Source organism: Thunnus albacares, chromosome 15, assembly GCF_914725855.1.
Source record: "Thunnus albacares chromosome 15, fThuAlb1.1, whole genome shotgun sequence".
In the NCBI taxonomy this organism is placed as follows: domain Eukaryota; kingdom Metazoa; phylum Chordata; class Actinopteri; order Scombriformes; family Scombridae; genus Thunnus; species Thunnus albacares.
Window position 1 is genome coordinate 5,494,956 of NC_058120.1, and position 27,459 is coordinate 5,522,414.

General features: G+C 38.2%; 3 protein-coding genes across 12 annotated transcripts; 2 read left to right on the top strand and 1 right to left on the bottom strand.

The window, feature by feature from the left end:
• Window positions 1-2,805: 2,805 nt before the first annotated feature.
• On the bottom strand, window positions 2,806-8,348 carry LOC122998525 (G-protein coupled receptor family C group 6 member A-like). Its single transcript, XM_044375457.1, has 7 exons — window positions 8,337-8,348; window positions 7,836-8,020; window positions 7,429-7,741; window positions 6,405-7,199; window positions 5,221-5,433; window positions 5,029-5,146; window positions 2,806-4,105 (listed from the first exon to the last, which is right to left on the bottom strand). The coding sequence occupies exons 1-7, from the start codon at window positions 8,346-8,348 to the stop codon at window positions 3,183-3,185; spliced, it is 2,559 nt and encodes an 852-aa protein (XP_044231392.1). The 3' UTR covers window positions 2,806-3,182.
• Window positions 8,349-8,807: 459 nt separating this feature from the next.
• On the top strand, window positions 8,808-9,726 carry LOC122998528 (ornithine decarboxylase 1-like). The gene is made up of 5 exons (XM_044375458.1): window positions 8,808-8,814; window positions 8,920-8,945; window positions 9,114-9,276; window positions 9,402-9,517; window positions 9,637-9,726. Exons 1-5 carry the CDS (start codon window positions 8,808-8,810, stop codon window positions 9,709-9,711), a joined length of 387 nt encoding a protein of 128 aa, XP_044231393.1. The 3' UTR covers window positions 9,712-9,726.
• Window positions 9,727-10,677: 951 nt separating this feature from the next.
• LOC122998869 (matrilin-3-like) lies at window positions 10,678-27,444 on the top strand. Of its 10 annotated transcripts, XM_044375911.1 has the most exons (15): window positions 11,663-11,748; window positions 14,335-14,416; window positions 14,861-15,436; window positions 17,530-17,649; window positions 18,152-18,271; window positions 19,934-20,053; window positions 20,269-20,388; window positions 20,671-20,790; window positions 21,081-21,200; window positions 21,803-21,922; window positions 22,092-22,217; window positions 22,589-22,714; window positions 22,953-23,072; window positions 25,980-26,081; window positions 26,359-27,444. In XM_044375911.1, exons 1-15 carry the CDS (start codon window positions 11,743-11,745, stop codon window positions 26,409-26,411), a joined length of 2,031 nt encoding a protein of 676 aa, XP_044231846.1. In that variant the 5' UTR covers window positions 11,663-11,742; the 3' UTR covers window positions 26,412-27,444. The 10 variants fall into 10 exon arrangements, 8 of the variants coding, with proteins under 8 accessions (XP_044231848.1, XP_044231842.1, XP_044231845.1 ...); XR_006407530.1 differs by lacking the exons at window positions 14,335-14,416; window positions 26,359-27,444 and adding an exon at window positions 25,256-25,449 and having other exon boundaries at window positions 10,678-11,748; window positions 22,953-23,445; window positions 25,980-26,061; XM_044375907.1 differs by lacking the exon at window positions 14,335-14,416 and having other exon boundaries at window positions 10,680-11,748; window positions 26,359-27,443.
• The last annotated feature ends 15 nt before the right edge of the window (window positions 27,445-27,459 follow it).

A 27,459-nucleotide genomic window follows, 5' to 3' on the forward strand; every position in this document is an offset into this window, starting at 1 on the left:
CCCACCGTTGGACTTTCCCACAGAAAGCCCACATAGGGGCCCCTGTGGGTAAGTCCATTCGGGGCCCAAAGCAGTTTTGCAATTTTGGGCCCCAACCAGGGTTTTCTGTGGGCAACCAATTGTGGGCTTGCCCACAGAAAGCCCACATGAGCCCCCCCCCCCCGAGCCAAAAGCATTGGAATGTAAAATTTAAATCTCTATATGTGGTATGAAACATATTGGTTTTTGTCACTTTATTTAGAGAGAATTGATTGGCTGTAGTTCCTGTCACTGTTTGTTGAAAGTTTTGATCTGCTGAGGGCCTTTTGATTGATATTCTCACCCTAATGGTGGAACATGATTATCTAATCACCATCAGCTGTGCTACTAGGGTGTGGCCTATATAACATACCAGTAACTGTGTCCTACTATGATTGCTGATCTTGAAGAAAGCATGAGGGCCAAAATGTCATCCAAATAAAAGGGAAATGCATATGGAGCCAGAGTGTGCAATACTTTATTCCTGCTCTTGAGTCTGCTTCCAGCAATCAGCACCTCACTATAACCCTTTGTGTGTGTTACTTTTCCATTATATATGAAGGCTTCAGAAAAAAACCTTTGGACCTTGTGTTCAAATTTTTTGCTTGTTCTTATTTATTTTGTCTAGTATTTAACATTGTGGTTCCCCATGAACAGAAGGACCAGAAGATAAATGGCAGAGAACCACTGAGGCCCCTGAGGAGATTGATTTATTATGTACTTATTGTGTTCTAATGTGGTTCTATGTGGTCATTGTTCTGTTTTATAAAAAAGAAAGTTGTTTTAGCATTTTATTCAGTGTTTAACCTATATGCTCAGTTTTGTACTCAATTTTCAATATATTTTCTTCATTTTTTATTTTTTCTTAATTTTTTCTTCTAACCTGGCTGTGAATAAATGTATGTGTTTGAAACATAGATTTAAGCAGGGGCAGCCCACTGTGGGCCCTGTTACTGGCCTGAAATGTGGGGCATGTGTGGGTCCCACACTATGGGGCCCAGGTGGTACCCCAGTGGGACAGCCCACACCCAGCCCAAAGTGTGGGCCCATTGTGGGCCCCAGTGGGGCCACAGCATGCCCACTTAGGGGCATACTGTGGGCATGCTGCATGCCCACAATGAGTCCCAGTGGGGCCCACACTCAGCCCACACTTTGGGCTGGGCGTGGGGTGTTCCACTTGATTTTATTTTCATGTTTTGTAACCTGTAGAAAGCCAGAAATCTGTTCATGATATTAATAAGAAACCATGTTTAATCATACATTTGAAATGGATACGAAAGAGATGGGATTGCAAATTCATAATGCTTTCCTATGGAAACTTTTTGAAGTTTTGTATTTTTTTAATAAATAAAACATTAGGTGCAGAGCCGAATTATGGATGTTGTGTGTTTTGTACATATGGGACAAAATAAAAGCCACTCAGATACTTAAACAGGCACTTTGAACTTAAAGTCCCCCTCCACTCAAATGTTTTTCTTCTTATTTCTACAGCTGGACGATTGAGCTTCACTGTACAGAATGATGTATGTGCAGAGTTTGATGATAGAAGGCTGTTTTCACATTTCATCTATTGAAAGTGTAACGTTTCTCACTGAAAATACAATTTTATGTGGTGGGTCTACAAGCATGAGCTGTGACATCAAAAATAATTTGGAAGCCAATCCTTGGGACATATTCAATTTACACAAGTGTGATGTGGAAACTTGAAGCCTCCAGTGTACAGACACAGAGAATGGACTTCAACGTGAAGTAGGAGACATCTTGTGTCCAGCAGTTTCTGAAATAATATTTATATATTCATAGAGGAGAAGGAGGAGATGTAATTTTAAGCATTTTAACAAAGTAATTTTATTATTTTTTTGCAGAAAACCATATCAGACACATTATTGCTCTGCTTGGAACAATGATGTGTATTTATACATGTCTGGAGGGGATCTTTATGGAATCTATTTACAGGATGTTTCAAGAGCCCCATCTAGTGTTTGTAAAAGGAACTGATTTAATCTTCCACATTCTCAATTTGGCATATACAGTTGAGGTGCCTTCAATGATCTCAGTTGTGGCATAGATAAATTTCGCAGTTATTTCCCTTCACACTCAACCATGCTTCAAACACATGCAAAGTAATTGATTTTTCATTCCAGCATACTATCAACACACACTAATGAATTTCTCAAGCAACGTTCATGCTCAGATATTTGGTGCACTAAAACACTCACTTCAGTTTCTGTATACACTCAAATAAAAACTGTAAACTATCATACAGTCATGAGTTAATCAGGGTGATCACATCACATATATATATCATACATACGATTGTCTGAGTACTTCTATCTGAAAGACAATATGACTGAAAATGTAAAAAAAAATATACACAATATGCATATTTACAGGTGGGTCAAAATATTACCTTGCATTTGCACTAAAGTCTCTTATTCAAAGTTTAAAACGTCGTTTGTCGCAATTTATGTCAGTAAGGATCATATGCAAAAGCTCAATGTCTTTACAAAACATCTCATGATTTAGTAGCAGTGGTTGTAACTAGGGATGCACTGATACGACTTTTTTAGTCCCGATACTGATACTGATACCTGGGCTTTGGGTATCAGCCAATACTGAGTACATATCTGATACCAGTGTCTAATTAATAAGCTGTATGCCTCACTGGAAGAGACTGGGATCTTTTTTTTTTATGTGCAAGGCAAAAACATTGCATTCCTAACTTTGTAAAACAAAATGTAACAAATAAATACATAGACATAAATTTACTGAATCGTTATTTATTAAAATAATGGTATTTGACATAGATCGGCCCATGTTACCCATACTCAATCAAGCTATCTGTGTCAGTATTGGATCAATATCAGTATCAGTATCGGTGCATCTCTAGTTGTAACAGCAGTGAAGTAGGAGTTTTGCCAACAAATGGATTATTGACACAACCTTGGAAACCTCTGATCTGTATACAAATAACAAAATCTGCAGTAAATACTTCCATATGTCAGGATACATGTAGCACAAATACATATTGTACATACCATGTGTGACGACACATCAACACACGTTACAGTAACAGTCTGAGAGAGATGCACATACAGAAAGTCTTTCTGCTCAGATGATAATTACCCAGCACCTGAAAAGAATTTATGGATTTGCATATGAGATTAGGATTTCACCACAGTAATGCCTTTCTGCTCATAATGCTTCCTAATGTACTCAGTAATGGCGTTCTCATTATTAATCTCCTTCTTGAACACCATAATGTAACACTTGGGGGCCAAGTGACAGCCGAGGATGCTGTAGCTAGAAATGAGAATGGCAGCGCTTTCAATTGCTTGTTTGTATTTCCCAATCAAATTGAGATAAATAGGGATGAGGATGATCCAAATGACTAAAAACAGCAGCATACTGATGGTGATTAAACTTGCATTTTTATACAAATCTGGCAACTGCTTTCCTTTGAATGCAAACAGGAAACAGATGATGGCCAAGAGAGCGTTGTAGCCTAACATGGCTACAAAAAGCCCAGTGGAGCCTTTCTGACACTGCAGCAGGATGCTCTTGCTCAATATTTGTTCTCCTGGAACTGGGGGGTTATACAGCCATAGTACACATAGCGCCAACTGGATCCCTGAGACGATAACCACCACAGCCAGCGGCTGATTGAGCTTCTTCAGCCAGGACCCTATCTTCAGGTCAAAGTTGAAGCCTACTAGGATTTGGAGCAGGTTGGCCAGAATGCAGGAGATGCAGAGGGAAAAGGCTATGCCGAAGAAAGGCAGGCCTAACTTGCAGGAAGCCTTAGTGGGTTTCCCTATGAAGTTAAATGTAAGGCAGAAGCAGGCCAGCAAGGAAAAAAGCTCCAAGAAACACAAGTAACCTCCAACCGCCTTTACAATGGGAGTACTACGATAGACTGTAAACAAAATAGCAAACACAATGGTAATGATGATCCCCAAGATATCTATCGAACTCAAAAATATAATGACAGGATCTGGCCAATCTAAAAATTCAACAGTTTTATTCAAACACTCATCCTTTTTTGGAGATGAGTACTGATTCTTCCTGCAGCTTTTACATTCCTCACCTGTGGGAGCAAACAAAGAAATGCAATTTCACTGCAGAATAATTTTGTGTAAATTGAAGGATGAATTCAAATTGAAAAGGATTATGTAAGACTTCCTGAATTGTTGATTCTTTTGAACGACAACATTTGATTAACATCACATATAGCAGTGTGACAGTTATGCAAAATTTTCAAATGAATGCAGACCTGTCTTTGAACATTTATTGAAACAGGCCAGACAACAATGATAATTTAATCTGAACATCATATTTGGTGGACAACTCATATATAAGAGAGTTTTAATTTTTCAAAATGTTTATTATGTAAACTTTCTTTGAGAATTATACAGTAATGTAATGAATCAGCAGTCTGGATTGTGATTTTAAATATTTAAGGGAGTAAACAGCATTTCTATTGTGGTTTAGAACTTCAATAGTAAGGGAGACTAAGTCTGGTTAAAACACATGGTGGTGGTGAATCAAATACACATCCTCACATTAGTTAGGGACTGTACAAAAATTATTAACGGGGGAGGTGAGTTAGAAAATTGGGAGGGTTATAGATTTTCTGCTGGTCTGAATTTTTTGGGGGGAGCAAGGGGAGGTCCCTGTGATGTGACCATTTTTGCAAAATTGAATGTTTGAATAAATGTTTGTTTAAAAATAAAATGAAACGAGTAGATTTGAACAATTACTGTATATAACTTATATAAATACTCTAAAGAATGAATTTAAACTGTGAAACATTAATAAATCTACTTGTTTCATTTTATTTTAAAACAAACATTTATTCAAATGTTCAATTTTGCAAAAATATCCACATCACAGCGAGATGGATTGAGACTTTTACTATTTTTAGGTGGTGGATATTTCATATGGGAAGAAAACAGTTCAATCATCTGCAGACATCGTTATGTTGTTTGAGATTATTAATATGATACTCACGGCCTCCCAAGGAAAAGTCTCCATCTGCACATTGAACACACTGATAACAGCACTGGTCATTTTGCCTTTTCAACTCTTGTCCCGGGTCACACATTTTAGAGCAGTTGTAAGCACTAACCTTTATGGACAAAACAGAATCAGTACTCATGCATTATTTAGGGGAATAAATATGTAATTAAATCTTGACCTCACCGTTACATTGCTCATTTTTTCAACAAGATCATCTGGGACTTGAATTTTTCTGTCTGGCCAGTACTCTCCAATGGTTTTTATGTGTGTGCCCTGTGTGGATCCAGTCATGTTCCAATATACAATATCATATCCAAAACTGGGGTCTCCATTGGGGTCAAAGAATATACGCATGGTGTTCAAAGTGAAGTTGACTTTCCTGATTTCTGTGAGAAGCTGTGAAGACAAACATAAACAAAACTACACTGTTGTCTGGGAAAATCAACACATTTTTTCTCCTATTACAAGCAAAATGACAACAGCTATAACCCATAAAGGGGGAACTATCTTATATTTTAAAGAGAAGACTTCTAATAAAGTTAGAAACTTTGCAGTGTGTTAGAATATTATAGGTACATTTTGTCAAATACAAAAAAAGACATTGTAATTTTTGTTTTTTCAAAGGAATAGTTAGACATTTTGGGAAACACACTATCTTGATACCACTTCTCTCATAGCTGTCATGTAAAAAGTAAATATAAGGCTACAGCCAGCAGCTGCTTATAGCTTAGGATAAAGACTGTTATATCTTGCTTGTTTAATCCATACAAAAACTAAAGTGTTAGAAGTAGTCCATAACACAAAACAAAATAGTCTGTAAAAATATACTATTTTGTATGGATTAAACAAACAACATATAGCCGGCTGCTGTCTGTGGCTTTATATTTACCAGATACATATAACAGCTGTATCGATCTAACATTTTGTGAAACCAACATTTCACAAAATGTTAGTTGCCTTAAAGACTAAATGTATCAGCAAGATAACTTTACTGCACTTCCAAGGTTGTAAATTAGCAATTTGTGAGAAATAGTCATAGCACATGACCCCTCATAAAAACACAAATTATAATTTTCACACTTTGTTTTTGGATGGATTAAAAACTTTGTATTCATTTCACTTTATTTCTTTGTTTGATTTGTTTTTATTTTGGCATTTTAAATCTCCCATACACTATTTCCCAGTTTCAAGCCTTTACAATAAGCTAAGCTGCTTGCCATAACCTTATATTTACTGGACAATTATAAGAGTGTTTTTGATCTTCTCATCTACCTCTGCAAGAAAGTATTTCCCAAAACTTTCACACTATGGCTTTTAAGATATGCGATAGCAATGCAAAATATGTCAGAAAGATAATTGTACTATACCTCCAAGGCTGTAAATTTGGCACTTTGTTGACACTGTTGGTTGTCGCATTTCAGCAAGCGTCTGAGACCTTCAACAATGACTTGGACGGCTAAGTAGATATTGTATGATTCATCGTGGTCGATGTGATGTTGCAAGCAGCTTGGGTCCAGACATTCCTTTGACCCTTGTTGGCTGTTATTCTCTCTGTTCTCAGACTGATTCGCACATGAATAGTGAGTCAGATAATGTTCAAGAATGTCATTGGTGGTTCCATTGAACATTGACATGACGTAGTCCTTAAAACCAGGCACCTCATTCCTCTTAGAGGTGAAACCATAAACCTGCCCGGCCATCTCAATGTCTGGCATCGCAGAGATCTTTGACGAGGTAGACCATGAATCACTTGCAATCCAAGTTCTGTTGAGGTTGAGTTGAATAGCTTTTTCCATAATGACATTAACATTGCCACCCTCGGTGAACATGATGATGGCTTCGGCAGAGGATTTTTTGATTTTGCTCACCAGTTCATCCAACTTCTTATGGGCTTGGGGCGTGTTCTGGGCAAAGTAACCAGGCAATATGTCAATGAATTCAATGCAGATGTCCTTCATTTCATTTAAATTGTCTGTAAGTCGATCACTGCCGTACTTCCCATACTCATCATCACTTCCTACAATGGCCACTGTTTTCCAATTAAACTGCTTCACCAGCTCAGCAATGGCCTTTGTCTGATATTCATCACTTGATATTGTTCTCAGAAAAGTGGGGAACTTCAGCTTCTTGCTGAGCAGCTCGCTCGTCGATGCATAACTAATCTGTGGCAAACAGGAATTAACCATGTCAAAATTGTTCTGCATGCAGTTTGCAACAGTGATGCATTTAAAGTCAAAATAATGGTATGTATTGCTATTATTGTATTTGTAAAGCTACAGAATCTTAGATTTAGACAGTCAATCTTCATTAGCTCATTATAATCAGTAGCCTCAAACTTTACATTTTGCATTTCTAACTTATCTGACAGTATCAAGTACAGAGAAAACAAACCTGGGTAACTGATGCCAGAGAAACAACTCGTGCAACAGCTGTTGACACTTCAGAAAACCTCTCACCAATCACCACCTTTGTTTTGGGTTCAGGTAAAGCAGATTGAATGTTTTCAGGTAGTAAACAGCTCTGAGGGTCTGACTGGCCCTGCAGCAGCTGGAGTGTAGCTCTGATGGCCAAGGTGACATCTCCACAAGTGTCATAGATGTCATATCCAATGGTGATGTTGGGTAGAACCCTTGGTGTGTGCTGGTTTATTTCTCTGATGGCGTATATCATCACTTGAGTTCGTAGGAACATTTGGAAATCATACCTGCGAAAATTGATAGAAGTTATGAAATTCATGAGCTCACAAAGTTAAGTTAAATGTCATGTAAAAGGATTCATTTCAGTGAGGTCGTACTTACTCACTACAGGAGACTGGTCCAGGCGTTGTTGTTCTATTAGTGTTTAAGTGAATAGGGAAAAGTCCTCCAATGACGATATCCCCTGGAGAATATGCATGCAGAAAGCCATCGTCTCCCGAACATGGGCAAAATAAGCTCATGATAGTGACAAATAACCTGAACCAGAACATTGTGGATACGCAGGGCTAAAACACATGTATGTATGCATTTGATCCTCTCTCTACTTTATGACCCAATTCCTGGACAAACGCTCTCATTTAACTTCCTCTTGTGTGACGTCAGATAGGATCATTTGCATTGTGAGACAGATTCTATAACCTGATGCAAATCAGTTGCTCTAACCAACACATCCTCAAAACAAATAAACAGTCACAAAAACAACATGGTGATTTGAACTGCTCATAGAAGATGATTCATTCCTTATCAGTCTCAGTCTCCCAGGCAGGTTTCTTCATTCAAGTAGAGAGTTTTTTGTTAATTTTTTTTCACAATGTATCATACAATCTTGGTCATTTGATCAATCAATATATCAGGAGTAATATTGCTATAATACCAGGTACTGTGTTTGTGAATCCATTCAGGACCCCATAAGTCATTTCTTGTATGTTACTGCTTATACTTGCCAGTAGAGGACAGGATTGTAAAACTCATTATTTAATCATGAAAAATATGATATATTTTGATATGGTGTAATGGACCTTTTGACGTCTTAGTTGTCCCAGTCAATTAAGAAATATACTGCACAGACAATACGTTAAACAACTGAAACTAGACTGTTCAACTTCTGAAAAAAGACATTGAATGCGTGTAACATGCTCATGATTATTGAGTTCTCATGTTTCTTTAGCAGCAGTCCATTGCAAATTTGAATGTTAATACAAGTGTATGAAAATGTGCTCTATTGTAGGCTGTGTCAGAGTGAATTAATGGTAACATTTTACTTTAGGGGTCTGTAATTTTCTAATAATTCCCATGGAAGGTTTGTAGGAAGAACTGAGTAATTTGTCAAGAATCAACGGGAAAATAAGAATTGAACCCAAGTAAATATGTATTTGTAATTGGAGAATCTGTTTCCCTGGTTCAGATGATGCTGAACTCAAATTTGAAGAGGTACCTTTAATTTTCCTTAGTCAAGTAGTATTTCTTAGGCTAAACGTGTCATTCCCATGAATGCTTTGTCAACTAAACTAAAACTAAATATAACAAGGCAGTACAGCCAACAACTTTGTGTTTTTTATATTCTGACGTCATGTGAACACTTGTTTTTTTTCATGTTAGATCATAGCCGTGATTAACCCGGCCCTGGACAAGTATCTCCCTGCTGACTGTGGTGTGAAGATCATTGCTGAGCCAGGGCGCTTTTATGTGGCCTCTGCTTACACACTGGTGATCAACATCATTGCCAAGAAGGTCATCATGGATGAGGAATTAGCCTCTGATGGTAAAAGCCTTGATTTAGAAAAACTTGGCATTATTTTAAATTTTAAAAAAAACCCTGTTTATTCTAAACATAGGTTTGTCATTGGTAATTCTCAGTAGTAAAATGGATTTATGCTTTTGTCACAGAGGAAGACAAAGGGACCAATGACAGGACCCTGATGTACTATGTCAACGATGGAGTGTATGGATCCTTCAACTGTATACTTTATGACCATGCTCACTGTCTGCCAACATTGCATAAGGTATGCTAAATTCAAGGACTGAAATGGCAACTATGTTTCTCATCTCATTGGTTTAGAAAAGTTGTAGCAAAGATAATGTTTAACCTCTTGTGTCCATCCCCTCCTTTTCCTACCAAAAGAAGCCAAAGTCAGATGAGGTCATGTTCCTCTGCAGTATCTGGGGCCCAACATGTGATGTTTTCCCAGTCAATTAAGAAATATACTGCACAGACAATACGTTAAATAATTGAAACTAGACTTTTCAACTTCTGAAAAAGACATTGCATGTGTGTAACATGTTCATGATTATTGAGCTCTCGTGTTTCTTTAGAAGCAGTCTATTGCAAATTTGAATGTTAATACAATTGTATGAAAATGCGCACTATTGTAGGCTGTGTCAGAGTCAATTAATGGTAACATTTTACTTTAGGGGTCTGTAATTTTCTAATAATTCCCATGGAAGGTATGTAGGAAGAACTGAGTTTGATAAGAATCAACGGGAAAATAAGAATTGAACCCAAGTAAATATGTACTTGTTATTGGAAAATCTGTTCCTTATGTATGTTGAATTGTATGTTAGCCTCTGGACATGTTCAGCTAACCAGTCGTGCTAAAAGACTCTTATGGTAATGCCAGCAATTAAAGGATAGGTTCACATTTTTCAAATGTATCTTAAAACAGCAGTCCATATGAACAGTGAAAGAAGTTTTCATTGCTGTAATCATTCCTCCTGTTCATACTGGCTATTCAAAGATTCCCTTCAAATGTGTTTTCAGTGTAAGTGATGGCAGCCATATTCCAGAGTGTGTCCACACAGTCATTTTGTGCAAAAATGCATTTAAAAGTTGATCTGAAGCTTATATGAGGCTTCACCAGTCTGAATTAGCCATATCAAGTGGTTGTCTGCCACAGTGTTTCCCTGTTGAGCTGTGGTGGAAGTATAGTGACAAAAAGATGGACTTTGGCACTAAAAAGACTGTAACGTTGAATGATATCTACTTGATTTGACTTATTTGGACGCTGAAGCTTTATATTAGCTTCAGATTAACTTTTAAATACATTTTTGCACAGAAGGAGGACTGTGGATTTTTTCCTCTATCACTTACATTATAATTGCATTATGAAGGGATCCCCTATTGGTACAGTATGAACATGAGGATGATTATGTCTTCTGTGGCTCTAGAGGGGGCTCTCGAAGGGTTGAAAAAATAACCCCAACCATGTCTTCAGTTATTTTAGCTTGAGCTTGAAACATAAACATTTGAAAAGAAAGCATGCATTACAAAATGTAGGTGTGGAGTAAGAAAAAAGGGGGGCATTTAGGAGGGAACGGGATCTAATAAAAGTCCCTTTGGAGTTGCATTATGGGAAATGTAGGATCCAGTGAAAGTCAGGATATCTCTGCCTCTAGTGTTTTGATTCTTTTTTAGTGATTTGTCTCTATTGAATCCCCCAACATTATGGAAGTGTGATACCAAATTACCAAAATTATTCAGTTAAAAGTGTACTGGACACTGGACACATTCATGAGACTTTCTAGGAAAATGTAAATTATAATTTTCCAATCATATAGGACATAATAATAATGTAATTGGTTATTTCTTATTACGGACCCATTAATGGAATGTTACCAAGGAAATTGTAAATAAACAAAAGTCTTTACGAGTGTGGCTGCAATGTCGAATTCATCAAATCCTGAAATCCGGGAGGAATCAGTTGAATCCTGTATTTCCAGCGCAGAAATATGAAACTAACAGCACTCAATTGTGCACCCCCTGCACTTCCTCCAAATGTCTGTGGATTGGGCCTTTTGTTCCCCACGCCCTGTGAGCCGTGGACGAGATCATATAAATAGGCTACAGTCAGCTGAGGCAGTGGACCGAAGGACACCCAGAGCCGGACGGAAAACCTTCCGTGTGCAGGCGACATGATTCCCTTAATGTGGGGACTGATGTGTTTCATTGGCATCCAGGCATCGGGAACTCTGGGAATTTCCCCACAGTTTGGGTCCCGCCAGATCCACTCAATTAGTCCCTCAATTACCCGAGAGTCCTCGCAAGTCTCTCCAAGGGTCTATCAGCGCTTTGCAAATATCAAATCCATTGAATTATCTTCAGACGAAGTGCCAAGTGCTGAAAGTTTCCAAGACGTCCAGCTGGGTGGTTACACCGACCGAGGCTTCCAGCAGCGGGGCAGCCGGACAGGTACCAACAACTACCTGACGCAGGACAGACGGACAACTGACCATGGAGGTTGGTTCGTAGATGTTATGTGTCCTGTATTAATGTTGTCAGTATCCATCCTCCTGTGCGTACTGTAGATGTTGTAATAACCTTCTAATGTACTTCTTGTAATAATTTCTTTCCCGTGCGTTTCCCATGGTTTGTACAAATTTGAAACGTTGTGAACAGCGGTAGAAGTATCCAGATCCTTTACTTAAGTAAAAGTACCAATACAGTAATGTAAAAATACTCCATTACAATTAAGTCCTGCATGAAAAATCCTACTTAAAATAAAAGTACATAAGTAGTACATAAGATATAGTTAAAGTATTGCAATAAAAGTAATGGTCCCTCTCACTGATATATTATTATATATGACAACATTAAATTATTAATACTGAAGCATCAGTGTTAGAGCAGCATGTTACTGATGTAGCTGCTGGAGGTGGAGCTAGTTTCAACTACTTAATATACAGTTAACTAGTTTAGTCCAGTGGTTCCCAGCCTAGGGGTCTGGTCCCTCTGAAGGGTCAGCAGATAAATCTGAGGGGTCATAAGATGATAAGTGGGAGAGGAAAGAACAAAAAACAAAGTTCTGATATACAAATCTGTTTACAGTTTTTGGACTTTTTCTCTAATCTTTGATTTTTGCTGAAATATTGGATCATTTGAACATTTATTGAAATGAAACCATGTGAGAGGTTTAGAAGGAAAAATCACTATTTGGTGGAGCTGTTAACAACTCATAGACATGTGAAATGTGACCCTGACTACACACAGTTTTTTGTAAGACGTCAAAAGACAAAAAGGTTGGAAACACTGGTTTCATCTTTAACAATGTGTTGTATTTTAAAAGCTTGTTCTATTATCCATTGTGTCAAATCTTCATCTGAAAAGTAACTAAAGCTGTCAAAGAAATGTAGTGGAGTAGAAAGTACAATATTTCCCTCTGAAATGTAGTGGATTTGAAGTAAAGTAGCATCAAATTAAAATACTCAAGTAAAGTACAAGTATCTCAGCATTATATTTAAGTACAGTGCTAATGTACTTAGTGACTTTCCACCACTGTCTAAAACAATTTTTTCCCCTTATTGCATATTTATATAAATTTATTATAACTTATAATACCAGGGACCTTAGCGGTTTTGGAATGCATGTACTGTATTCTGTGTGAAGTCTAATGTATCACCATTACATTAATACTTTTGAGATTTTTCAAAAGATAAATACAATCTTACTTCTGTTCAGTTGGTATTTCAAGAATCCACAAATGTTTTTTAATCCAGACATCTGGATAAAAAAAGATTTTAATTGGTTCTTGAGTTGCAGCTATATTTCCTATCTAGGTAGCCAGAAATTAGTGTTTTGTATGACAAGAAACACATTATTTTTAACAAAAATATGAAATAATGGAATGTATCATTTGCTTTTGTCATATATGACAGTAAATTGAATATCTTAAAGTTTTGGACTGTTGGTAGTAGTTGTGAATTACAATTGGCATTTTTCACCATTTTCTGAAAATTTATAGACCAAATCAATTAATCAAGAAAATAATCATCAGATTAATCAATTGCCCAAGTTACTAAAAATAATTAATAATTAGTCTAGCATGAACATATCATTTTTGGCTACTGTCTTTGTTGGATGATGAAACAGTGGTGCAACTTATGAAATAGGGTAAAAATGTTTTTCATTGTGCAGAGGACGAAATATTTTAAGGATTTCAGGATTCTGGAAATACTTTCAGAGAAAAAGTGATGTTAATGACCTCCTGGGTTTTTATTCTCCCCGAAAAACTGATACTTAGCTTTGTGAGTCAAATGTAATGGTTATATAAGAGAGAGACAATCTGGGGTTAATTGTTGTTCATAATTGAACAGCTAGGCCACACCTTAAGCACAATTTAAAGCCATCAACAGTCAGAATGAAAATATCAATGCCAACTGTATATCATAGATTTTAGTGATAAGTTATTAGCTTTCATTAGACTAGACAGCATTTCAAATTAGGCAATATAATTGCATCACTTAACAGTAAAAATACAGTATGTATTTGTCCTCAACCCTAAAAGCTCTACTCCCTTTTGTGACACATATGGAAAGTGTTATTAAGCTGATAATCATGTATCAATGCCTCTACTTTTGCATCTCAGTTTGCTTGAGTTAAACCAAAGTATGCTCTAACACGTCCCCCTATGCCTTTTTCCTCTCTCATGGCAAAGCTGGTGGCACTAATTCCAGGTTTTATCACTATCAGCCCTCCCATCACCAGCCACTCTCACGGCTGCAACATAAAGCAGCACCATCTGCATCTTGTCAGCCTGCTCGAGACTCGAGCAATTCCTCTGCATCCATCAGAACCTTAGCTTTAAACTAACATCTCATTCAACCCATCAAAAGACATAGTTGTGGAAGCCTTTACTGGCCAAGTTTAAAGACCCTCATGACATGATCTGCTTTGAATAATAATTTGTGTCTGATGTTGACATTTTCCACAAACAAAACACGTTTTTGAGTGGAAGGGGACTTTAAAGTCTCACAGTTAACTAACATTAAAAGCCACTGTAGCCATCTTAACATATTCATCTCATAAAGTTTGTTTCTCATTTATTAGGCTGAAAATGTTAACATCTCTCTGATGAAGTTCTTGGAAAGGACTTCTTGGAATAGTCCACTGATACTGAAGTTGGAAATTGGTTAGTTGAAAACTTGATTGGTTAGTTGAAAATGGGCCGTGCTGTTCAGAATATTATTTTGTGTCTGCTTAATTGACTTTAAGATACACTCCTAGATTTAGGTGTTGTTCCCTCATATACCAGGATTTCCATCACAATGTGCTGAGTTGAAGTAGTCAGCGCTGAGATGAGTGGAAATTTGGAGATTTTAAAATGAAACGAGAAGATACTATATAACAATTTCAGGGAATATACTGTATCTCTAACTCTATCAGTCCCAACAGAATGCTAGCAGTCAGTTCACTATTTAAGTGAGGCTTGCACATGAACCAATTGGTGTATCTCAGCATCAGTCAACATATCAATAGCCTTGGTTATCTTTTAGTATGTATTTTTGGTGGTTATTGTAATGTTAATCCAAAAACACTTTTAATCCCATTTAAAACATCCATCTATTTTTTACAGGAGCAAGATTAAACTGCAGAAATCGGCCTATAGACCTGGTGTTCATCATCGACAGCTCCCGCAGTGTACGCCCTGCTGAGTTTGAAAAGGCCAAGGAGTTCCTGCAAGACATGGTGGACAGCTTGGAGGTTGGCCCAGATGACACACGAGTAGGCCTTGTCAATTATGCCAGCACAGTGCAGATTGAGTTTCTACTCAAGACTCATTTTGACAAGTCTGCCCTGAAGCAGGCACTGGCCCGAATTGTTCCCCTGTCTTCAGGCACCATGACAGGCATGGCCATCAAGACTGCTATGGAGAAAGCTTTCACAGTGGAGGCAGGGGCTCGATCTGGCTCCACAACCATCACTAAAGTAGCCATCATAGTGACAGATGGGAGGCCCCAGGACAAGGTGGAGGAGGTATCAGCAGCCGCTCGGGCATCTGGGATTGAGATCTACGCAGTGGGAGTAGACAGAGCTGATAAGATGTCCCTCCGCCTCATGGCCAGCCAACCTCTGGATGACCATGTCTTCTATGTGGAGACCTATGGTGTCATAGAAAAGCTCACTTCCAAATTTAGGGAAACCTTGTGTGGTAAGGATGATGAAGGAAGTGGAATTGATGATTACGGACTAGGCCTAGATGACAAAAAAGATGGTAATGGGAAAAATAATGAAAATGACGATAAAGGAAGCAATGGTATGTCAAATTTGTAATTTAAATATACTTATGATCATATGGGCAGCACCATAGAGGGAATCTCCATTCTAAAGTCAGTGGCCCTCTTCTCTGGTCTTAAGAACAAGGGCAGAGTAACTAGTGATTTACTCCTTGTGTTTAGATTTCCCTCAAAAAGGTGTTCACTAACTGTTGCCATGCATATGGTGATATAGTAGTGTAGTGTAGGTAATGCAGTCAGCGATAAACATGTACAGTATGTCATGTACTAACCAACATGAAGAAGAAGACAAACTTCTGATCACTGGTTGATCTGCCAATTCAGAGCATATCCTACAACCTTGAACACTTTAAAATGGTTTCAACCTAATATGATGCTGCCTATATTTTTTTACAGGGAGCGCGCTACTCTTTGCACTCTGCGCTGCTTCTTTTGCCTTATGCTTTGTGCCCTGCTCAGTTACCTGATGATCTGCTAAGCTGCTCAGGTCCACAGTTTGGGCTGTTGTTACTGAACATTAATGGCCACTTATCCTGCGAGGCAAAAACTAAATTAGCTTGTGACTTAGCTTGCGCTAAATTTGACTAAAATGTACTTGAGCTGAAATTTTTAGATTTAAAGACATTTTCAAGAAAACATAGGACATAGGTTTATTTGCTTTTTGCAGAGAGAGCAAAGACATTTGCAAAGATTGATAAAAAAGAATGGATAAAAATGACCTATGTGTGAGACATTTACATATTTTCTCCTAAATATACTTATTTATCTATATTTAATGTAGTGCTTAATGCTTGTCTACAGGAATGCTTGATCCAGCCCAACTGCTCATTGCCATGATACATTTGGGTGATATCAGAACTTGGAAAATAGGAGGAGGGTTTCAGAAAAGTGTAATTCTGAAATTATTTTGTACGCAGCCCCAGGAAAGTCCCTAAGCAATGGTGCAGCTAATCTCAAGATAATTGGTGGAGTGTAGTTGTCTACACGTTGTTATGACTGGCTGCTGCTGTGGCTGTGATTGTGACAGACTGTAGCTGTGATTATGTGCTATAGCTTTGGTCTTTGCTGTTGCTGTGATAATGGCTATAGCTATGCCTCTGGTTATTATGATTATGATTGATATTATGATGATATTATGATTGCTACAGTGCAGCTACAGATGTAACCATATCCAATAGCCAGAAACAACCACTGCTGCAGCCAAAGCCCTAGCAATAACCATATCCACAGCCATAGTCATAGGCCCAGCCACAACTTCCATTCTAGTTCAACACAGTGCCAAGCATGCAGCTACAGCTGTGGTCACAGCCAGTGGCTCTGTAGTGTCGGAGCTTGGACTTTCTCAGTAGTTCAGGGAAAATGCAAAAAGTTATTGAGAGGTACAGTAACAGAGCTCCATACTTTTGAGCAATTTTCTTCAGGAAAAAAAATAATTTAAAAATAATTTCATTTCTCTTTCCAACTTTTGGTAGCACCCAAACTTGCAAAATATCTGCTAAGGTCAACGATGCTAGTCACACAACATCCTCTGTGGTGTCAAACATGGCTTACTTCCAGCCACGTAAATGACAGCTTGAACCTGAGGAGTGCATTCAACTAATTCGTCTGTGTTTCACCGAGACCAACGTCTGTCCATCTACAACAGTGACGTCACTACTTAAGACATGGTATTAGACTGTTGCCTTCAGTAGAGTTTGTGTTTGCATGGTCTGTACTGCATGGAATTTCTGTCGGGAAATTAAGATGGAAAGCTAGTGCAACATTTGAAAGTGACAAATGACTGTGTCTCTTCCTTTTACAAATAACAGGATTTGAAACAACAAAATAAATTCAATATAACATCCCTATAGTTGAAGTGATCAAGCAAACTAATCTGCATGTGGCTATGTAGAATTCAAATTTGCACAATTAATCAATGCATACTTACAACTTACTAATATTCCTATAACACAAAATTATTGATTTCATTAGACTTAAGCCAATCAGACATTGGAGTGTTTCTTTTCAGGTTTGGATTTATGTGCCCAAGGACATGATTGCCAGCACATTTGTGTCAGCACTAGAGACTCATACAGCTGCAAGTGTAATGCGGGCTATGTCTTGAACCCGGACAAGAAAACATGCTCACGTAAGAATCTTTCTCTTTTTCTTAATGTTTTTGTCCAGTGTCTCAGTGTTAGAAAACCCCACTACTCCCAAAAAGTTGGCTGAAAGTTAAATTTTGAATGAATCTTGTTTAAACGTTGATTTGTGGTTGAAAAAGTCCCATTAAAGGTAAAAATATCTATATTAAATATTTATCTATATACTTGAACATTTTAAGTAAAAATCTGAATTTGGAATAACATGTTATGTGGAATTCTAAGTTTATAAAATTCTTTCTGGACATCGGTAAGTTGGACACTTTGTGCTGCGGACACACTGCATACCATCCCTTGTTACTAATGTTTTGGGTTGCCATAAATAGATGAGCAGATTCTATTCAGCATCGCAAATGAGCGGGACATAATAAAGGCCTGGACTGATGAGAAGCACAAATTCTAAAAGTAATGATGGCCAAAAAGCCTCCCTGTTATCTCTAGATTGAACCCAAGACTGTGTTAGTCAGACATGAGAGTGTTTCTTTCCAGTTTCAGATGCATGTGCCCAGGGACATGACTGCCAGCATATTTGTACCAACAATGGTGACTCTTACATCTGCACATGTCAAGTGGGATTTGTGTTGAATGCCGACCAGAAAACATGCTCACGTAAGAACATGGATTTTTTCTCAATCTCTTTATATGCATGTGTAAGTGTAGTGCTTTTTACCATATTTCAGATGCTTGAAAACCATTTCTTAGGAATATAAACATTCCTATTTTGCCATGTGTACACAGTCTATAAAATGGCACCCAGGTCTCTGAAGCCATAAGCATAATAGAACCTCCCTTTTCCCAACAGACACAGACTCACCCCCGGTCTTGATTAACTGAAATAAGCCTCTTTCAGCTTACCCCAGAACATCTTCCCACAGGTTTAACCTCACTGTGGGTCTTATCTGTGTCAGGTGCAACCCAAAGCTGCTCCAGAAAAAAAAACATACACCAACATCCTCACTCAAAGTTTCTGTCAATGTTTACAATCACAATTCATGATCACGGTTCAATTTAAGACAAGCTTGGTCCTCTAAAGAGGCTATGTAGGCCCAGAGGATAGAAGCACCAACCTGTGCCACTAGTCTAGGCTGCTAGTCTGGGCATGGGCAAAGTGCTTAATCCTGCATTATTTGATTTTTTTGGCCACTTGGGCACAGCACAACATGCTCTAAAACTCTGATTGTAAAGTTATAAAGTTGGGGCCTGACCTGAACTCTAGAAACCTTTCAAACAGTGGTCAATTTACCCATCTCACAGACCCAAAGCAACATTAGCATTCATTTGGAGCCATGTTTCTTGTTTCAGAGTGAATGTAAGTCCAATATTTACTCTCATTTCAGCTCTGTGTCGGTCTGCACCAACTCCTGAGAAAAATACCTGGCTCTTTAGCTGCTAAATGCTCAACTTTGTTTACCAGCTAGTTGCTAACTTTGTCTGCGGTCTAGTGTACAGCTTTCGTTGGAAACAGCTGCCTGCAGGAAACAATGCTGATGAAAGCAGTGAGACTGAATCAAAACAGAAAAAAATCTACAGCCCCTAAAAACCAAAGCAAAGAGAGCTGAGAGGAACTGCAGAGAAGGATGATAATCCTCTGTCGATTTGTCACTATGAGAGTCAACACAACACAGTAATTTGATTTATTGCTAGTATGGAAATATTGATAAAGGCAGCTTTAAGCAGTGGGTAAGGGAGCTGCAAACCTCTGGTTATGTACTGTAGAGCCAGAAAATCCAAATTTGGGCTGAATGCTGTTGTGTAGCTGGAAAGTTATCAACTTTATTCTCTATCCATAAAGAGTGGGCAGTATAATCCTGATTTGCGGAACATATGTAAATGTTAAGTGCCCGGAGCAGTAACCAGTAAATATTGAAACCCCATTTAAAGCCCATTTAGAGAGAGATGTGTGTGTGTATGAAATATAATTGACTCAGGCTGCTTGACATAGTAATTAAATTGAGCCAGTCAGATGTGAAAGTGTCTTTTTTCAGGTATAAATACATGTGCCTAGGGACATGACTACCAGCATATTTGTGTCAGCAGTGATAATTTGTACATCTGCAAGTGTTGAATGGGATATGTGTTCAATGCAGACCGGAAAACATGCAAATAATCACAAAGTAGAGCTCAGCCTGAATTACTTGGTAGGCTGGTTGCTGCAGAGGCATAGAGCATGGTGTAGCCATAGTCCTCATTAATTGCAAAAGGCCAGTGGCCAACAGGCCAGCCTGTCCTTGTCTGATGTCATGTAACATCAGTTACATCATCTCTTTTCAGGTGCTGATCCATGTGCCCATGGACATGATTGTCAGCACATTTGTGAAAACAATGATGGCTCGTACATCTGCAAGTGTCGAGTGGGACATATCTTAAATGCAGACCAGAAAACATGCTCACGTAAGAACCCTGGCTGCACCTATGATTTGCATGTCTAAGTGTAGTGACTCTGGGTTGCTATTGATTGTTTCTTGATTTAATGTAGAATAAGGCAGAAAGCATTTGACTGTGAGCATCATATTTGCAATTAGTGTTGGCCTATCCTAAGCACCACAACAAGCCTAGGATTCCTTAACTCATGGTGGTAGTGTGAGCTGTGGAAGTATCTCTTTCAGGTTCGGATGCGTGTACCCAGGGACATGATTGCCAGCAAATTTGTATAAACAGTGATGACTCATTTGTCTGCAAGTGTGAGATGGGATATATTTTAAATGCAGACCAGAAAACATGCTCACGTAAGAACCTGTGCCTTATGTTTGTGCACATGTTTTACCCGACCGGATGTTTTATACTTTTAAATGTAAAAAAGGCATAGAACATATGACAATGGCCTTCATCATTTATATTTGCTTATCATAAGCTCCACATTGGGCCATTCCTTTACTAATGGTGTTAGACCATGTCTTTTTTTTAGGTTTATCTACATATCAAGACTTATTTTCATAGTTTTGGCAATTATTTCTGTTGGTTATGATAACATTGTACCCACCAAAGTAATGACTAAGATGATTTTTCAGGTGTGGATACATGTGCCCAGGGACATGACTGCCAGCATGTTTGTGTCAGAAGTGGCAATTCTGACATCTGCATGTGTAATGAGGGATATGTGTTGAATGCAGACCAGAAAACATGCTCACGTAAGAACCTGTGCCTTACGTTTGTGCACATGTTTTACCCGACCGGATGTTTTATACTTTTAAATGTAAAAAAAGGCATAGAACATATGACAATGGCCTTCATCATTTTTTGTATGTATATTTGCTTATCATAAGCTCCACATTGGGGCATTCCTTTACTGATGGTGTTAGACCATGTGTTTTTTAGGTTTATCTACATCTCAAGACTCATTTTCATAGTTTTGGCAATTATTTCTGTTGGTTATGATAACATTGTACCCACCAAAGTAATGACTAAGATGATTTTTCAGGTGTGGATACATGTACCCAGGGACATGACTGCCAGCATTTTTGTGTCAGAAGTGGCAATTCTGACATCTGCATGTGTCATGAGGGATATGTGTTGAATGCAGACCAGAAAACATGCTCACGTAAGACAACAAAACAGTAAACTCATAAAATTAGTGCAATATGTCCAAATTACACTCTTCTAGGTGCTTGACTAAATTTTAAAGAATACTTCTTCTGGGGGATTGAAATAATTATGATGGCATTGGTGTTAAACAGGCCTCCAAAGTGTCATTTGGACAGCAAGAGCTGATGAAGCACATATCAGTCAAATATAGTGTCTTTGTTTTCAGGCATTTTGCCTTTATTCCTGACAGTAAAAGTGGAGATACAGACAGGAGGTGTAGGAAGAGAAGGGGGATGATATGTAACAAAGGTCCGTAGCTGGAATCAAACATGCAGACATTGTGGTTATGTGGTATCTTAACCAGCAGACTACAAGATTGCCCCAATAGTGACCTTATATTTAGCCAGTAGAAAGGTGGACTGATAACCTAGAGGTATGGTGTCCATGGCCATTGTTTATACAGACAATGGAATGGTGGCTGATTAAAAGCTCAACTGCTCCTTTACAGATACCATCAAATGTAAAAGGAACAGTTGCCAGACAGAGGCTCCAGAAGGTCAGGCTCCCCTAGACTAATGACATGAGATGTCAGTTACATATGAACATGTTTCTTTTCAGGTTCTGATCCATGTGCCCAAGGACATGATTGCCAGCACGTTTGTATAAACAATGATGACTCGTACATCTGCAAATGTCATGAGGGATATGTGTTGAATCCAGATAAGAAAACATGCTCACGTAAGAACTTGGACTTTCTTTTAGATGTGATAAAGTGTCTCAGGTTTGCTTCCAAGTCTCTTATTTGAAGTGCATGACCATAATGACCCATCATAGGTTCCATTGCTTACTAAGGGCTCACTGATTGATGTAAATCAAGTCAGTCAGATGTGGAAGTCTTTCTTTTCAGGTTCAGATACATGTGCCCGGGGAAATGACTGCCAGCATATTTGTGTCAACAATGACCACAATGATTCATATACCTGCAAGTGTCAAGCAGGATATGTATTGAATGCAGACGGGAAAACATGCTCACGTAAGCACCTGGACTTTTTCTATATACCTAACAGTATTTGGTGTCTATGGTTTGATCCAGCATCTCAGGTTTTCTACAAAGCCCCACTTTTCAAGCTATAAATCATCCCTACAGGATCTGAATAGTAGGAGCTGGTGAGGCAGTTTGTCTTGTGGACACACCACATATCTCCTAATATGAATAATGTCTTCCATTGTTCTAGGCCAGTGCCAATATGCAAGAGATATGGGAGGCTGGGAGTTTTAAAATGCTTCTGTCACATGGCTGTGGCATCCATCTCCTGTAAATGGAACTGTGGCTCTACAAAAAGCCAAGTGATTTTTTTTCTGTTCTCATGAAACTGTTACTGAGGTTTGAGTTTCTCTTTGCAGGCTCTGAAACTGATGCATGTGCCATTGGACACGACTGTCAACACATCTGTGTCAATAACGGGAACTCGTACATCTGCAAGTGTCGAGTGGGATATGTATTGAACATGGATCAGAAAACATGCTCACGTAAGAAACTTCTTCCTTTCAAGTAAACATTGGTGCAGTACCTCAAGATATTTTGTGTTATTCCAGAGCAGCTCCAAAGACTTCTGGAACAAGAGCTGCTGAGGCACTTGTATTGTGCTAGACACATATACCTATTGTCACGGTTTGACAAGTGATTCCATGAATATATGGGAACAATAGCCAAGGGTTCCTTGGCTGGGTTACCAAGTCAGTTAGATGTGGGAGTGTCTCTTTCCAGGCTCGGATGCATGTGCTCAGGGACATGACTGCCAGCATATTTGTATCAACAATGGTGATTCATACACCTGCAAGTGTCAAGAGGGATATGTTTTGAATGAAGACCAGAAAACATGTTCACGTAAGAATTTGCTCTTTTTTTCTCAACATACATAATTGTGTGTGTGTACTGAATGTTAAGTTGTCTATATTGTATAAGTCCTTCTAGCCTGACAATTCTCACCAAACCCTGAGCTTCAGAGCATTACAGTCTAATGCAACCAGTATTGAGCTCAAGTGGAGCTGAGCAAATGTGTCAGACTGGTGCTAACTTACCAAGAGGTGTGGCATACATGGGCATAGTTTCAAAGAGCCCTCAAAGGAAATATAATCAGCCAAAGTTTCAACAGCTGACCAGGCATGCCCTTTATCTATGCTACTTGAAGAGGCTTTATGAAAGAAGGGTTGGACTGTGTGCTGGAGTAAATCGTCCTAACTATGCAAAAGGATTTCAGGTGAGATTCCAGTTTTCCAAATGCTACCATTACACCCTCTAAAAGGGTCTATAGGTTTGACCATTTCCCAAGCAGAGCAGTACTGAAATTTGTATGTGCGGTCAACAAATCAGTGTGAGCCTAGCCTTTTGTATGGAAGCTGGTCTGACTGTAAACACTCTGACTTCACTCTGCTTCTGTTTTTCTTCTGCATCTAAAAACAAAATCTAGACCTAGAGGTGAAGAATAGCTGTCAAGGGTAATCTTGTCTCCACATGTTGACTCTGTACTGTGATGCCTTGCTGGTGCAAGGTGGGTGCCCAGGTTAGATAGTTAAGTTACCTTGCCAGAGACTTTGCCACTGCTTGTACTATGCTGCTTTGGCTCAACATGACAGCCCTCTAGTTGAGGAACTGTAAAGTTCTCCTGCCTTTAAAGGAGGGTAATTTTTCTTTTTCAAGCTAGACAACCACATTGTGATAGCCAGGTCCCTACAGTGTGCCAAGATTTACACAGTTCAGTCACAGTTAACACCTAACTAGAAGAATTTCTGCTGACCCAAGGTACGCATTTGTTGGGCTATAATCCCTAAAGAAGGATCTAGTGTGTTCTTCTTTGTTGAGGTGTCCCTTTGTAGACAGATTTATAGTTTCACTTATGATTTAACTCTTTGGTGGTGAGAAATGGCTTTCATAGATGTGATGTTTGATAGATTAAAAACCTTAAGATAAGCCTCTCTTCAACCTATTATATACTGTCTAACCTATCAAGAAACACCACCAGCACCAGAAACTTGTGAGAGAACTCACAATGCAGCCCAAGTAAACTAGTCAGATTTCTTGTGGTCTCCATGAAGACCATGCATCTTGTGAGGTACAGCAACACCTCAATAGAAAAGCACAAATTTGTCTTAAGGGCATTGGCTGTATGAAATAGAATGAAGGATAAGGTTTGTAACCCTAATTCCGTGACCACAGGTCTGTAACTCTGTCACCCTATACAAATTGTTGAGGTTTTGTGGATGCAAACTGAGGGAGTTTTCAAACCTGTATGGTTTAGTCCAGTTGAATCAGACTCTGGTTTGTTTTCCTCCTTGGCGAGATTCGTTTGGGCAGGTCTGGACACAGTAATCGTCCACAAGTATGGACCAAAACAACTGCACCGAAACCCTTTAGAGGAAGTGGTCTCAGACCGGTCACAAACAAATTCTGGAGCAGTTTGTTTGTAGTGGGAACGTGATTGAACTTTGATCTGACAGAAATACAAGGTGCTGTCTGCAAGTTTGAGCTAAATGGCTCCCCTAACCAGGTGCGCTTTGCATACTGGGGTACAGATGAGAGAAACCAACCAGCCAGAGAATGAATCGAGGTCCGACCTTGACTAGCAACAAGTATGTAGCCTTGAGTTATATTTGGACAGATTAGGACTTTCTTCTTGTGTTTACTTTCTTGCTTCTGCCCTAGACACATCTGACTAATGAGTCGAACATTCATGCGTGGCTTTTAGTGATATGTTTTGGTTCGCTTGAATTTTTTTCTGTGTGAAAAAAACCAAAGTAAGGGGAAAAGGCAACAAGTTTACTAACTATCCACTGATTTGGACCAGAGCAAACAAACTATATGTTTGAAAACAGCTTGAGTCACAGCAAATATAGCCAGCTTCCATAGAAAAGAAAAAACTCCTCATCGTCTAAGCTCACACATGTAAGGAACATGGTCAAGCCCATAGCACTGATAAGGGGCTCTGCCCTAAGTCTATAGATTTGGGTTTCCAATGTGTGAACTTTAAATAGTTACTGTGCCCTTTATGTCTTTCTTTTTGCATTCTTCAGTTGTGGAGAAGTCTGCAGTTGACTGCAACCAAGACTACAGAGTCCAACGTCATTTATTGCACAGTATATAACAATATAAAAGTGTGCTGTGCTGGGGATGTGAGGAATGAGAGACTGCTAAGGCATTTGAAGTTGTGGTGTGAGCTCACAAGGAACTTTGGTCCAACAAAGGATCAAAGAATTGGTTGAAACTGGTTTGCCTCTTCTTTCTGTTATTTGTTGGGATTGTATATTCTTAAGTGATTTGGTGTATACATGTATATATTTGCACAAATGATTGTTAACATGGATCTTAAAATCCCAGTTTAAGCTAATCACACCTGACCTCAGTAACTCCTTGTCTGTAAATTAACAAAATGATTTTAAACATATTTCCTAATCCCACTCATAAAAGCAAAATCATAATTGTGCCTGATCTTAGCTATATGGTATAGCTATATATATATTATCAGTCAAAATCCATTGTGCTTATGTTATCATTCAAAAACAACACAGAACTTTTTCAGATTTTGTCATCTCCAAAGTATTTGTCACAAAGGCTTATATTGAACATCAAGTCTTTGGAGGTTTCCAGACTTGATCCACAAAGAGAAACATAAAATGGGCTGTGTCGCTTTTTTCTTCTTAGAAGCCAAATTGAGTATTACAAAGAGGCCACACTACAAATGATAAAATGCCACTGAAATGCTTTAACTGTCTCCTTATTTTTTGCTAATTCTTTCAGAGGAAGTGAGTCGTAAAGTAACTCAAGATGCCTGCATGTGTGAAGCTCAGATTTTGTTCCAGAAAAATGTGCAGTCAGCTCTTCAGGAGTTGACCAGAAAACATATCCTTTTGCTTCTCACAGTGACCCCAAGATGAGGCAGATTGAAGTTACTTTTGAGATTATAAAATATCTGGTTAATATTTTAATATCTCTAAAATGTTTGCCATTTGGACAGATATCTTTTTGTCTTATTAGTACATTTAGTGACAATCGCAGTCTAAACTTTGAGCTGATTTATAGAATATTTTCACGAATGCCCAGTATTGAGATGAACTGGTAAACATTCCGACTATTTTTTTTTATTCTTTTTATTGTACTTCCTTGACTGTCTGTCCACTTGATGAACTTTCAGAGAAAGTGAACCTGATTGACGGCCGACAGGAGTATTAAGAACAGCAATGACATCAGAGTACATGTATTGCAGTGTATTCATTTTTTTGACCAGCTGAAATCATCTGGAACCCTCAAAATCTCTTAATTTTGAGTAACATTTCTAAAATCTGGTATTGATTCCTCATACAGTATACTGTACAGTATACAGTACATTTGTTTTATATTATAAACTCATATGTTTGCAGTCACAACACTGTTTTACAGAGAAGTCAGGTATAACTGGTTTAAATATTTACATGTATGGATTGTAAGAAAAGCAACATTTCCCCGTAACAGTTTTGTTAAATTTAGACTTTGTAAGATAATTAGTGAATTTATCTAATAGATAGAAGTGTAATTTTTATTAAAAATGAACATGTTTAAAGTTTAAACAATATTTTTACATTGAATAATTTTATTTTTGGTGGCAAACATGTTGTACCACATCCTTGTGTATTAACTGCTCTGAGAGCAGCCTCAAGCCATGAATATAAAACAACTAATCTCTTATGCAACAAGATGTTTGTTGTTACCCTTCTGATTGTAGCATTACTATGCAGGAAAAAACCAAAATGAAGTCTGTTCCAGCTGGCCCATGGCAGTTACATCACAGTGCATTACTATAATCCTTTTCGTTGATACCTGAAATATTTTGAAAAAAAAAAATGTATTGCACAACATTGAATGGTAAATACTTTTATGTTTGTAACAAGTAGCCTATAATTGTTTTTGGGGGAGAGGGAAAACAGCATAGTGAGTTCCTGGGTGATTGGACTGCTTCAATATTTTGCACACTCTTGGCAAAAGTCTTGGACCAGTTTCTTTTTTCAATTTTTTTATTTTTGATTTGATTTGATTTATTTCTGGATCAACAAAACACAACAACCTGTATAACCTATTTTCTATTGGAAGTATAGTTGCACATGGGCAATAAATATTCTGAAAAAATGGATCCCAAATATCTCTTGTATTGTGTGTTTTTGCACTTAGTCACCAAGCCACTTTTTATGTATGATGTGGACTTTTAGCATCTCAGAACAAATCAGTCTTGAGCAGTCGTAAAAAG